We start from the raw sequence: 12,012 nt of genomic DNA on the forward strand, positions 1-12,012 counted from the left end.
GTCCTTGCCCTGGAAAGACACGTGCAGTGTGCCTGGTGCTCGGCTGCTTTATTTGGAGATTGTGCTGGGCACCAAGCTCCCCATCACCAGCCTGTGTCTGCCATTTCGTAATTAAATTTGTGTTGATAATTATTAAATTATAACTTTTAGCTAGCTTGTTTTTATCGCTTATGCTTCAGTTTATTGCTTTTGAAAGTTAGAAAGAACAAGGATGATCCTCAGATGCTTCTCTTGGCAAAGCCCCTCACCAAAACACCTGCAACTGCTCATCACATGGATACAGAAATAACTTAAACATCGGTTTGGGGGAAAGCAGTTTTGCTTCTTTTGAGTGAATATTTTGGGCCAGTCACAAGGGACCAGGAAAGGGCTTTTATTGACCCATGTGTGGAGTCTGTCCATATGTATGGACATGAAGAAGGTCCTGCTGCTCTGGGCTCGAGAGTCTGACTTGAGCTGGATGAAGAGTAAAGGAGGGATTTCTTGCTTGACTTCTTTCCTCCTAAAGACACTGGGATCTCTTCTGATAGGATTTTTCCCCACTGTTCCCTCCGATGTCTCCCTTGCCAGCAGGGGAATCTTCTGGAGATGACGGTATTGAAGCTTTTTGGAATCATCTTTTTCTGTGGCCTCCTCTCACCCTCTCAGGAAGTCTTGTCTGGCCTGTCCTGCGCTGTCAGTCCGAGGGCCATGCAGAATGGTAACTACAAAAAAGCATGACTTGTGTTTGTTTTGAAAGCTCTGTGGGATCATGAAGGAGAATAAAACCTCCCGAGTGTCTTTATCCTTATTTTATAGCTCCTGCAGACTTTGCTCAGAGCCCCTGAGAGCCATTGCTGGGTTCACAGGTCAGGGAAATCTCTGCTCCACAACTGGGACATGTTTCAGTACCAAGCAACCACATAGAATTTCAGGGCTAGATCTGGGTTATTTCCTCTTTATGTCTCATTTCCATATTGGATTAGCTGATATTTGACAAACAGCTGCTGTGAAGTAGCAGCCACGATGATAATATTTGCAATGTTCCGGCTTGTTTCAAGTTGCTTCTACTGAAAAAAAAAAACAAACAAACAAAAAAACCCCGAAAGCAAAAATAAACAGGCAAAAATCAACAAACAAAACCACTGACAAATGGAAAATGAGTTGTGAGTGGAAGTCCAGGCTCTGAGTGGGGTTGCTGGTGTTCCTGGCAGTGCACAGCCATCATGTGCCCTCCAAATTGGGGGCCTGGGATGTTAATTCACCACGGGGAGCTTTGGTTTAGTGCACGTTGCAAAATAGCATCCCTTTGTAGTTAGACTGCATGGAGACAACTGGTAGCTCCATGAGGAGTTCTGGGGAGCAAAAGGGCTTTGCTGTGCCCCATCTTTGCCAGGACAGAATCACAGAATCAGGTTGGATCTGACTGACTGGGGAGAGGTCGCTGCTGGTCCTCACACACAGATGTTTTCCAGTTCTCTCAGATGCCATAATTCATAATGGGCTTCTCCAGCAGCACCTGCAGGGCCTCGTGCTCCCCAACATCATGGGTGAAGGGGGTCTGCTGAACTCTCCCACCAGCATCACGGGGTAAGTGCTTGGCTGTGAGTGCACCTTCACCATCAGTTCTGAAGCAAGACAAGCTGAGCTGCTAGTGGTGTGGTTGGCCCTGGCCGTTATCCTCATTTTACCATGATACTGAAATTCTGACCCAACTAAAGTTGTCTGTGTGGCAGCAGTGCAGGTGACAAGGTGCACTGCAGGTTATGAGTGTGGGTGCAGAATGACAGCTCTGATGATGGCTGTTGATGTCTGAGATGCTTGACAGCACTGAGAGAGGGGAAAGGGACCACAGAGGGGAAAAAGCTGACAGCTCTACAAACTCGGCTCCCACCCCAGTCTTGTTCTAGGCTGCCTTCTTTTGGCTTTCAGCTGTCCCTTATCCTCATGCCTCCGGCTGGAGGTGGCTGTGGTGCTGTGGGTGCTGCAGGTTCCTCATGGCTACAGCTGCTCAGCTGCTGGAAGATGTTTTTAATTTGTGCCAGCCTTTGCTGTTGTTCACAGCCTGCACCTCGTCCAGGTCCGGCTGCCCAGGCTGTCGGTGGTGCTGCTGCCAGGGATCGGGGTCCAGCTGACCATTGGGGCAAAACTGCAGCTCAGTGGCAAATGGTGAGTGGGGGAATTCATGGTGGCCGATGAGGGGAACCCCTACTCTGCCATATTTTGCATCTTTTGTGGATTTTGGGCTGTTTCGTACCTTATAATAAAGTTACAGAGCAAAACAGGCAACGGAAGATGGCTCTTGACATTGGTAATGGTCTGAAGGAGAAGGAGGTGCAGTCTTCTCCTTCTGGCTTTGCTGAGTTTCTCTGGGTAGAGGCTGAGAGATGAAATCATCCCATTTTCTCTTTTGCAGCTTGGTTGGCCTGCTCTCAGAACTAATTGATATCTTAGTGGATGTGAACATTACCGCAAACATTAAATGCACGAATTTTGAATCTGGCACGGTCCAGGTTGTCACTGAAGACTGCCTCTGCATTCTTGGGGCCATAAAGATCAAGGTCCTTTCTGGGTAAGTGCCTGTGGATTGATGTTTTCCATTGCATGCAGTCCTCTTCCCTTTATCCAGCAATATGGACAGTCTGCCAGGACACAGGCAGTGCTCAGCTGATATAGAGCCAGGCTTCAGGGATGGAATTTCTTTCCTAATGCCAAAGCCAGTTGCTTCAGTGGAAATGGAATGAGGTTTAATTTCCTCTGTTTATCTGTGGAAATTTTAAGATCTGAAGCATGACTTTCTCTAGACTTAGCTAGTGAATTGATATCCAAAGGGTACAAGTAATAGGGCAGGGAGAGTTCTAGGAAAACAGCACCATTGCTTGCCCAGGTTTTACATTCTGCCTTTGACTGCTGTTCCAGGTGAATGCTGGGCATGTGGAGTTTTCCTCTGATTGCTGTGGATGTGGGTAATTCCATGCAAATGTCCCATCTCTTGCTCAGTCTTATTAAATTCTTGACAGCAAGAATTTGCTGACTTCGTGTATTGATGAACGCAGCAGTAAATTGATCATGGGAAATATTTTCTTTTATTGCTTTTGAATTGCTCACTTTTCAGGTTCATTGAATTTCTCCTAATTATTTTTTGCATTATGCATTATATATTTCAATCAGTGCAGCAGCTGCTTTGAAAAATGCTGTGCGAGTGAACAGAAGAACATGGCTCACCTGCTCTCGGGGGTCATGTTTTAAGTTTTAGCAGGATTACAGTGATGGTGTGTGGGAATTGAGTTCCCAGGGGGGTAAAGGAAGTGTGGATGTACATGATTGACTTCATGGCCACTCCTCAGATGCATCTGTAGGCAGAATTTTGGCATAAATAACAAGATGCTCTATGAGTTCCTGCTGTCTGTGGCTTGCCAGCTCAACAGTCCAGAAATATATTGATTATGAGACGTAACTGGCTTTGTGCTGCTGCAGGCATTGCACGTCCCGAGTGAGCTGTTCAGCAGCAGTGTGGAAATGTCACACAGCAGATTTCTCCTCTTGTTATTCCAGATGCAAATTGTTTGTTCCCAGTAACGAACATGAGGCTTTTCCTAACAGCTCTCTCTTCCCTTAACTACAGCACTGATTTGAATACCAGAGGGAGACACAAAACACAGGTTACTCTGTGAGAGGCTTGCTCCTTTTGTGCAGTGATATCTGTGCCCTCTAATTGCTGAAGGAAAAATTTCTTCACAGAAAGGGTTGTCAAGCATTGGAACAGGCTGCCCGGGGAAGTGGTAGAGACACAATCCCTGGAAGTGTTAGAAAAGCACGTGGTTATGGCACTTGAGGACATGGTGTAGGGGTGAACGTGGTGGTGGTGCTCAGTTGATGGTTGGACTTGGTGATCTTAGAGGTGTTTTCCAAGTTTAATGATGCTGTGATTCTCAGCAATGAGATTCTCAGCCCTCAGTGGGGCGAGTGACCCCTTTGCCCCCCCGGCCCTCTGTCCAGCCCCTGCTCTGGCCAGTGGCAGCCACAGCAGTGGCCCTGAAGGGATGGCTAAGGACCTAGCATAGTGTAAAATGAAGGCTGGAGATCCTTTGGTCTCCCGTCCTGGAGCTTTTTTTGTACTGATTGGGATTTTTTTTCTGACCTTTCCAGCTTGCTCACCCTGTCAGTGAATGAGATGGTGCTTCGCCAGCTGACAGCAACTCTGCCCGCTTTGGTATGGCTGAGGATTGCCCTCCTTTCACAGCTGAAACACAGAGATACTGGGAAAAATATGTTACGAGGTCACAGCCAGCTGCACCATCTCTCTGTGCTGCTCTCCCACATGCCTGGCATGTGCCATGAGGCAGGAAAGTTTGTGGGCACCCTGGCAGCTCTAAAGAGCTGTGGCCAGCGGGACGATGTCTGAGATATTCCCCAAACCAAAGTGTTCCCCTTCAGTGTTGGTCCCACAGCTCTGGGGTTTCTCCCCTGCCCCCAGGTGTTTCACAGCATCCCAGCAGCACTTGTTCCATGGGGCTATAGATGGAAAGGAGGGGGTCTGGGCAGGCTGTGGGTGACGGTGGTGAGGGGGGTTGAGCAGTCACGTTTCTGGTTTGTGTTGCAGCTCTGTCCTGTGGTTGACATCGTGATGAACCTTGTGAACATCCAGCTCCTGGGCACTCTCAATGGTGCGTTTCTTGTGGAGGGTGAGGTGCTGCTTCTCCACGTTCCCCACAGTGGGAAGGGCTGTTCCCATGTCAAATCCATCAGTGCATCAATAGATGCACCCTTCTGCAGGGCTGCTGTTGAACCTTGAATTCACATCCCAGCACTCCAAGTGAACTGCTCCCACCTTGGCCCTCCTTATATCAGTTTTATGTGTTGCCCTTGGATTTGGCTTTATTTTCTTTGATGCTCTTTTTGGGCTATATCCTAAAGGCAGATGCCACCAAGCAGAATTTGGGGATGTTTTGGCCATTTGGAGTAGCAGCGAGCACCTGCAGCAGTGAATCTCAAGACTGTTTGTGGATGTGGGGGTTGGTGGTCTGAGGGGTCAGGGGAGGAGGTTGTGTTGCTGCTTATTTCCTGGTGTTGTAATGATCCTTTTCCTGTGCGTAGCTGTCATCCCAGTTGGCACAGCAGGAACGATCCACTACCAACTGGCCAGCATCCCCTATACCTCTGGCAAGTTCCTGGGGCTGGATTTAGATGTAAGTTAATGCTGGGCAGCAGGTCCCTGGGAGCATGGCTGTGTGTTGCCTTTCAGTCTGCTCACCTCATCCCATGGGAGCTGTAGAATCCTGTGGAGCAGCTGAGCTAATGACTTGTCCTGGAAATGCAAGCTCCTAAGTATTTGGATCTTGATCCAAGTCACCACTAAGCAACTGTGTGTGCTTTTCTTCAAATTTGCTCTGTTTTCAAACTTACCCCGAGTCTGCCCAGGACTTTGTGTTTGTTGGATGCAGCTGCTGGGATGAGCAGCTCTCCTTCTCTTGGGATGAGCAATTTTCCTCCTCCCTCCTTCTGTGCAGACCTGGTGTTAGTACTTTTTGCCTTTGCTGTTCAGCTTCTGTGGTGGGTGAATGCTAAACCAGGCTAATGGATGTATTTTTCTCTTCTGTCTTACTAGGGGGGGGGGAAAGGCAGCAAAAAGCAAACTACTTTCAAACAGGAGAGCTTAAATAAAAGCAAGTGGCTGGTGAGAAGCAACTGAGATGTGAGCACTAAAGAGGAGCAACTGCTGACAGCAAACACTGCAGCCTCTGAAACCCTACTGCTGCTCTGGCTTTGGAGCAATCACTTTGTAGGGACGAGTCTTTGTCCCCCCAAGACCCTTGGATGGTCAGAGTTGGTCTCCTTAGCAAGTAGATGGTGTCAGTGTGGGACTCTGTGGAGTTGCAGGGTGGCTGATGCCTGGATGGGTGTGGGAGGGCTGGGGCTGCTGGGAGCTGCACCATCACCCCTTGTTTGTCCCTGGAGTGAGACCTCAGGATGAACTGAAGCAGTGAGTTGTGATTTGGACAAAGCACGTTGTTATATGAGAAGGCCTCAGTTACACACACGTGCCTTTATCAGCTCCTGTCATCTCTGGAACACACAGGGAACTGCTCCAAGCCCGGTGCTTTCCCGGAGCTCTGACGAGAGGAGGGCTGTTCAGCTGGCACTGGCCCTGCACTCCTGTCTCAAGGATCTGGGCCTCATGGCTCTGAGGATGGGATTGATGTCCGTGTCACCTCTCCCTGCAGGGTGCAGTGAAGCAGGTGGGAGGCATCACCATCCCCCACGACTCATCCCCCTCCGCTTTGCCTCCGTTGATGGACAGGCTCATGCTCCTGGCGATGCGCCAGAACTTCCTCAATGCCATCCTGACCCTCCTGCTCCGGATGCCGCCGCAGACCTTCCCCTGCACGCCAGATATTGTGAGTGCAGCAGCACCTGTGTTTCATGCCAGAGTGGGTAACAAGGGACAGGCATCAGCCTGGCCTCGGGTCTGCTTGGGGAGGGCTGTTTGAGGTGTCCCTGGTGCTGCTGGTGCTGTGTGTGCATGTCCCTGTGCATGTCCCTGTGCGTGTGCTTGCTGGCAGCGGCTCAATCCCCAGTGCTGCCTCCTTCCTGCTCTTCTCAGAAAGCTGTAATAGCACCTGCACTGCTCAGCTGTGCCTGTTTCTGTATGGGCACCCCAGGGACACCTGTTGAGACCAGTTGTGTACTGGTTGTGCCATGGACTCCTGCAGACTGTGATCCCTTTAAAGGAATCTGCAAAATGTCACTGAGAAAAGCCACTGTGTGTGCGCAGAGCCATTACCTGGGTGTTTCCACCTCCTGTGCCTCCAATCTGTACTGCCAGTGGGAAATGTTAGGGGTCCACATACTATCAGGTGTTGAAAGCCTTTGGAGGACATCACCTTCCACAGCTGGGTGCTCTCACCTTAACAGCTGACCAGGAATCACCCAAACAGCTGGGGAACAGTGGAGAGGGTGGGCAGCTCAGGGTGCTGTGCAATGGGGTGGCCCTGGCAGGATGGGTGTTGTTGAAGTCAGCTGGAGTGCTCATCAGGGCTGCTGGTGCTTCTGTTCCCACAGTTCTCTGGTGCCAACCGTCTGCACGAGACCTTGTGGACCATCGCTCCTGCTGGGGTGAGTGACTGGTTCAGGCCCGAGGGTTTGTGAAAACCTCGCCAGATCTGAGCCGTCCAAGGTATGCAGCTGGAGGTGTCAGCGTGCTGCTGCCAAAGGTCCCCAGCCTTCTGCTGCCCTCCTCTTGCACCAGCATGGCCTGAGCCTGCCCTGCTGCCTGACCAGCTGATGGGAGCGGGCAAAGGGACTGTGGGTTTGCTCAGCCTCGGCAGCCCCTGCCCTTCTCCCGCTCCCTGGGCTGGGGAAAGTCTTCACCCACAGCTCATAGAGACCTAGACAGCTGATAAATGTCTGACACAGAGACACAGATAGCTGACATAGAGAGCTGGTAAATGTCTGGTATCTCCCATTTCCTGGGCACCCTGTGTGTGACCTTGGAGGAGGCTCTGTGGAGCTGTGGGACTGTGAGAGTGTGCACCAGGACTGCTGATCCCCTGCTTGGCCGGTGTGTGTGTTGCCAGTAGCCACCTCCATGTGTTCCCAATTCCCACAGTGCTCCACCTGCCGTGGGACCAGCCCTGTGAACATCAGGCTGACCTTGGGTGGGAACCCGCTCATCCTCTTGGAAGAAAACAAAGCCAGTGTCAAGCTTTCCGTCTTGGTCCAGGTGTTCCTTAACCGTTTAGATGGATCCGTCCTCAACCTCCTGCTGCTGAAGGCTGTAAGTGTGGATGGAGTTACCTCCAAGGGGTGCAGCATGCAGCCAGCTGGGTGACTGGTGTGTGGGATGGGGATGTTTCCATGAGTTGATCTTCTGCCTCTCTGCTGGCAGGACCTTGGTCTAAACGTCCGCGTGTCGATTGTGGGAGGCAGGCTGGTGCTGCGGCTGGCCCTGCGCAGGTAGGCTGGCCCTGGGCAGGTAGACTGTGCCCCTTGTACTGGCTGGTGACATTCTCTGTGTTGCAACTATAGCTCTCGGTCTGCTGACTTGAAACGTTTTCCATTTCTGTAAACCAGACGTTTCATTTTCTGAATCCGGGGATTTCATACCTGGCTGATGGCACGAGGTGGATGGACAGGGTGGTTCAGGAAGGATTACAGCAGCTGGAAAGTTTTAGGAGGCTTGGGGGAAAAGTGTGTCAGTTTTATAACAAGGAGGAATGAGGTAACCTGAATAATTGTAAGACTGTCAGCTTGACTTTGATCCTGGGCAGTGGTTAAAAATGCCTGATATTGGACATGAGTGATAAAGGAGTAAAGGAAAGTGCTGTCATTAATGCCAGTCAAGGTATGATTAAAGATTGGAGAGCATTCCTTATAGCAGGAGGTTTGAGGATTTGGGGCTATTTAGCTTGTCAAAGAGCTGGATTTAGAAGCAAAATTGGCATAGCTTGTATGCAGCGATATAGGGAATAGAAATGCATCAAAAGGCTTTTAATTCAATAGACAAAGGTATAACAAGATTCAATAGCAGTAGAAAAGAGAAATTGAAATGGAAATAGAGCATCCATTTTAGGTACGAGTAGTGGTGTGGTTGCAGTGATACATGAGGAGCTGTAGCAAATTCTCCAGGTCCTTAAATCCAGACTGGGTGTTTTTACATAGAATTACAGGATGGTTTGGGTCAGAAGGGACCTTAAAGATCACCTGGTTCCTACTCCCTACCACAGGGTTCTAGAAGCTCTGCTCTCAGCTGTCAGGAGCTGACTCCTCTCTGAAGGTGAATAACCTGTGCAGGGAGAGGGAAGGGGCAGCCAGGAGCTGTGTGTGCCCTGCTGCAGTGCTGCTTCCTTGACAAGCAAATAAAAATTAGGTTAAGTTTTTATTTTCCTATTTTATTTTCTCTCTTGCAAGTCTGGCAGTCCCTGCTTTTTGTGTTACAGTGGAGGGACCCCTTAGTGGGTGATGCCACACAGGGGTCCCTGCCCATGGGCTGAGGAACCTTGTGCTTGGAGGTGGCTGTGAGCTTGAGCTCTGGCCAGTGCCTTGTGTCTGACCTGCTGTTTGCTCTCCTTTGCCTGCAGCACCTCCCTCTCCTTGGAGTCTTCCGATGTTGGCATCAGTAATGTAAGTGTCTGGTACTAGTCTGGGCTTTACTGGGCAGGCAGAGCCAGCTGAGGATGGTGCCCTGTAGTTTCAGGAGGGAAGGGAGCCAGGCCATGCCTGTGGGATGCTGTGATGGATTGCTCCTGCTGATGGTCATAGCTGTTAGCTGCTCTGTGGTGTAGGTTGTAGCAATTCTTCTTTTGCTGTTCTTTTTTCCCTTCTGCCTTTTCTAATAACGCAAAGGTAAGGCTGAAATCTGTTTGTTCATTCACCCCTGCTCGGGCAAAGCTCACACAGACCTGCAGCAGGAGTGTCACCAGGTAGAAGTTTTCCCAAAGGAAGCACTGAATACAAATTGAGGAATAAAAGTAGATTTGCTTTAAAGAGAAGAGGGACCGTTGTTTCTTTTGCTGTGTCAGTGCAGGATGGGGTCTCTGCTGTCACGGGCAGGGCAGTGCCCCTCATGTGCTTGTTCCTTCTCTGGCTCAGATCTCGATCCTGAAGCCCCACTGCAGCAGTCTGCTCATGGAAACATTACTGCCTGTGATGAATGGTAAGGTGCCCGGGGTGGCTGTAATGTTGGGAGTGTTTGGATTTCTGGGGAAGGAGGGAAGAAGGGAATGTGTATGTATGTTTGGAAGCTCTGTCAGGAGAGCGGAAGCCATTAAAGCTCTTTGATCCCCATTCTGAGGCTGGAGTTAAATATCCAACCTTATTCTTGCACCATCCCACCCCAGCATCAGTCCTGGCAACAGTCGGTGGCAGAGAATGTAAAGAAAGCCAAGTGCATGGTGGTGCTGCAGTCAGTGCCCCTGAGCAGCTCTGTCATGGGGCACGAGCTGGGTCACCCCTTGGTGGTGTACAAGGACCTGTCTGTCTCCTGCAGGTGCCCTGAGCATCGGGATCCCACTGCCAAACGTGCTGGGCATTCCCTTAATAAAGGTGGATGTGCAGATATTAGCGGTGAGTGTTCAGATGGGCTGTTCTCTCCTGCAGGGAACTGGCACAGGCCACTGGGGATGTTTATAGGACCCTGCCAGTGCTGGTGGTGTGTACCAGAGCTGTAGATTTTAACCCCTGAAAGGGCAAAAGAGCTGCTCTGTCTGGCTTCCCTCAGATCAGGGAATGCTGCCTGAGGATGTGATGCCCACGCATGGACCCAAGTGTGTCATGAGCAGTGCTCAGACCCCGGGGCAGTTCCTGGTTCCCTGTCCCTTCTTTCCTTTCTGGAGAACTTTATGGAAGCAGCTCTGATGTGGATCTGGGGGGTCATGCAAGCCCTTTTCAGTGGCACTTCCAAAGTGTCTTGAATTGCACCAAGTTCCAGCCCTGTGCACCCTGGAGGTGTCCCAGAAGAGCCGGGATGTTCTCCGACACTTCCCAAAGGGTTCTGTGCCCTCCTTATTACAAACTGGACATGAAGATTCTTGCAGGAGGGTTTTCTCTTTGGTTTGTGTTGTGAAACCAGCACGCCTCTAAGTTGAGAGTTAACGTGGTTGTGTCTCTCCCTGCTCCCCTTCAGGGCCTGCTCGTGCTTCTGGTGTGAGCTGGGGAGTGCAAGGCACAGAGAGGTCTGCGGGGACAGAGAGAGGAAGAGACCAGCGAGGACAGAACACCAGGGCCAGCATTGTCTGCTTTTCTTTCCTAAACTTGATTCAAGATTATTGATAATATTTAAGACACTCTAAAGTGAATTGGCTCATGTGAGTACAGCGACACTTGCATAAGCCAAACCCAATTGGCTGCTCTGTCTACAAATATTTATTTAGAGAAGTTGGTGTGATTTTGGGGTCACAATCAGGGCAGCTGCGTGTGATGCTGCAGTGGAATTGGGAAATTTGTTCTGAGGTCAAACTCTTCCTGATGGAAAAAAGAAGTGAACTTGTTGCATGTGGCTTATGAAGTGAATATCCCCATTCAGGTTTGGGAGGGTGTGAAGTGCCAAGTGGGAACTCAGGATACATTTGTCATGTAACTCTTTTAATAAATATTCCTACTTTTTTAGTGCTCAGAATGAGGTTCTGGTTTCTGATGCTTCTCAGGGAGAGCTTCTGTCCTGCCCCCACTCTGGGGTCTGGTTCCTTAGTGACAAACGATATTTTGGTTTTGGGTTTGAAAACTCTTTCCACTCGAACTTCCTGAGGAAAGAAAATACTTGGATTTTCAGTGGCTCCTCCTGGCTTGGTAACCTCCTGACCAAATGCTAATCCACAAGCAGAAATCATAATTAAATCAAATTTTCAAAGGTCAGGAAGCATTTCCTGATAGAATCTGAAGGGAAACTTTGTTACCAGAGAAATGAGAGGTCTGATAGCCCTGGAGCACACCCGTCTGCCTGCCAGAGCCACATCTGCTTAGGCTGATGTCACAATCTGTTAGTATCTGCACATCACAGGGACAAGAATCACAGCATTTCAGATTTCAGAAAAACAAATTGTTCTGGTTAAAAAAGAAAAAATAAACCCGAGGTTTTACATGACCTCTCCAACACCTGTTTTGCCAAGCACTGGATATGGTTGTGAGCGTGTTATTTTCTACTGGTGTCCCAAGAGGTAGTGATGGAATGGCACTGCTCCAGAATGGGTCTGGCACTGACCAGGTGAGGGGTAGGGCAATGTTCCACTCTGTGTTTCTGCCTGAAGGGGACAGGGCTCCACGTTTAAGCAGCGGGCTGGGTACAGCCTCAGTGCCAGAACCCTGCAGTGAGGGGTCTCTGCAGAGCGAGGTGCCAACAAGTGTGAACGCTGTGGAGCATCAGGCTGGGCTCAGGATCCAGGAGCAGGGAGTTCAGATCCCATTGCTCATGTTCTCTGACACCAGCATGCCCATGGAGCTGGCAGAGGTGTCTTTGTGACCCTTTTACCCAGAGGGCAGGATGAGCAGCCCCATCTGCCTGTGCTGGCAGCTGCTTTGTGCCACCTCAGGGTTCCC

At 50.0% G+C, this 12,012-nt stretch overlaps 1 protein-coding gene across 1 annotated transcript; it reads left to right on the plus strand.

The window, feature by feature from the left end:
• The first annotated feature begins 588 nt into the window (after window positions 1–588).
• Window positions 589–10,821, plus strand: LOC103754276 (BPI fold-containing family B member 4). Its single transcript, XM_008920076.2, has 15 exons — window positions 589–700; window positions 1,455–1,569; window positions 2,044–2,148; window positions 2,396–2,551; window positions 4,129–4,192; window positions 4,583–4,646; window positions 5,077–5,168; window positions 6,204–6,377; window positions 7,042–7,095; window positions 7,589–7,756; window positions 7,868–7,935; window positions 9,060–9,102; window positions 9,571–9,634; window positions 9,968–10,044; window positions 10,604–10,821. Exons 1-15 carry the CDS (start codon window positions 589–591, stop codon window positions 10,625–10,627), a joined length of 1,380 nt encoding a protein of 459 aa, XP_008918324.1. The 3' UTR covers window positions 10,628–10,821.
• The last annotated feature ends 1,191 nt before the right edge of the window (window positions 10,822–12,012 follow it).

Source organism: Manacus vitellinus, unplaced genomic scaffold, assembly GCF_001715985.3.
Source record: "Manacus vitellinus isolate BGI_N305 unplaced genomic scaffold, ASM171598v3 scaffold_26_pilon, whole genome shotgun sequence".
NCBI classification, from domain to species: Eukaryota; Metazoa; Chordata; class Aves; order Passeriformes; family Pipridae; genus Manacus; species Manacus vitellinus.

Bases quoted from the DNA above. Each gene is read 5' to 3' on its own strand.
- LOC103754276 (XM_008920076.2), top strand. From the start codon at position 589: ATGACGGTATTGAAGCTTTTTGGAATCATCTTTTTCTGTGGCCTCCTC. The intron at 2,149-2,395 runs GTGAGTGGGGGA...TCTCTTTTGCAG, and splicing joins CTGCAGCTCAGTGGCAAATG to CTTGGTTGGCCTGCTCTCAG. The intron at 4,193-4,582 runs GTATGGCTGAGG...TTTGTGTTGCAG, and splicing joins CAGCAACTCTGCCCGCTTTG to CTCTGTCCTGTGGTTGACAT.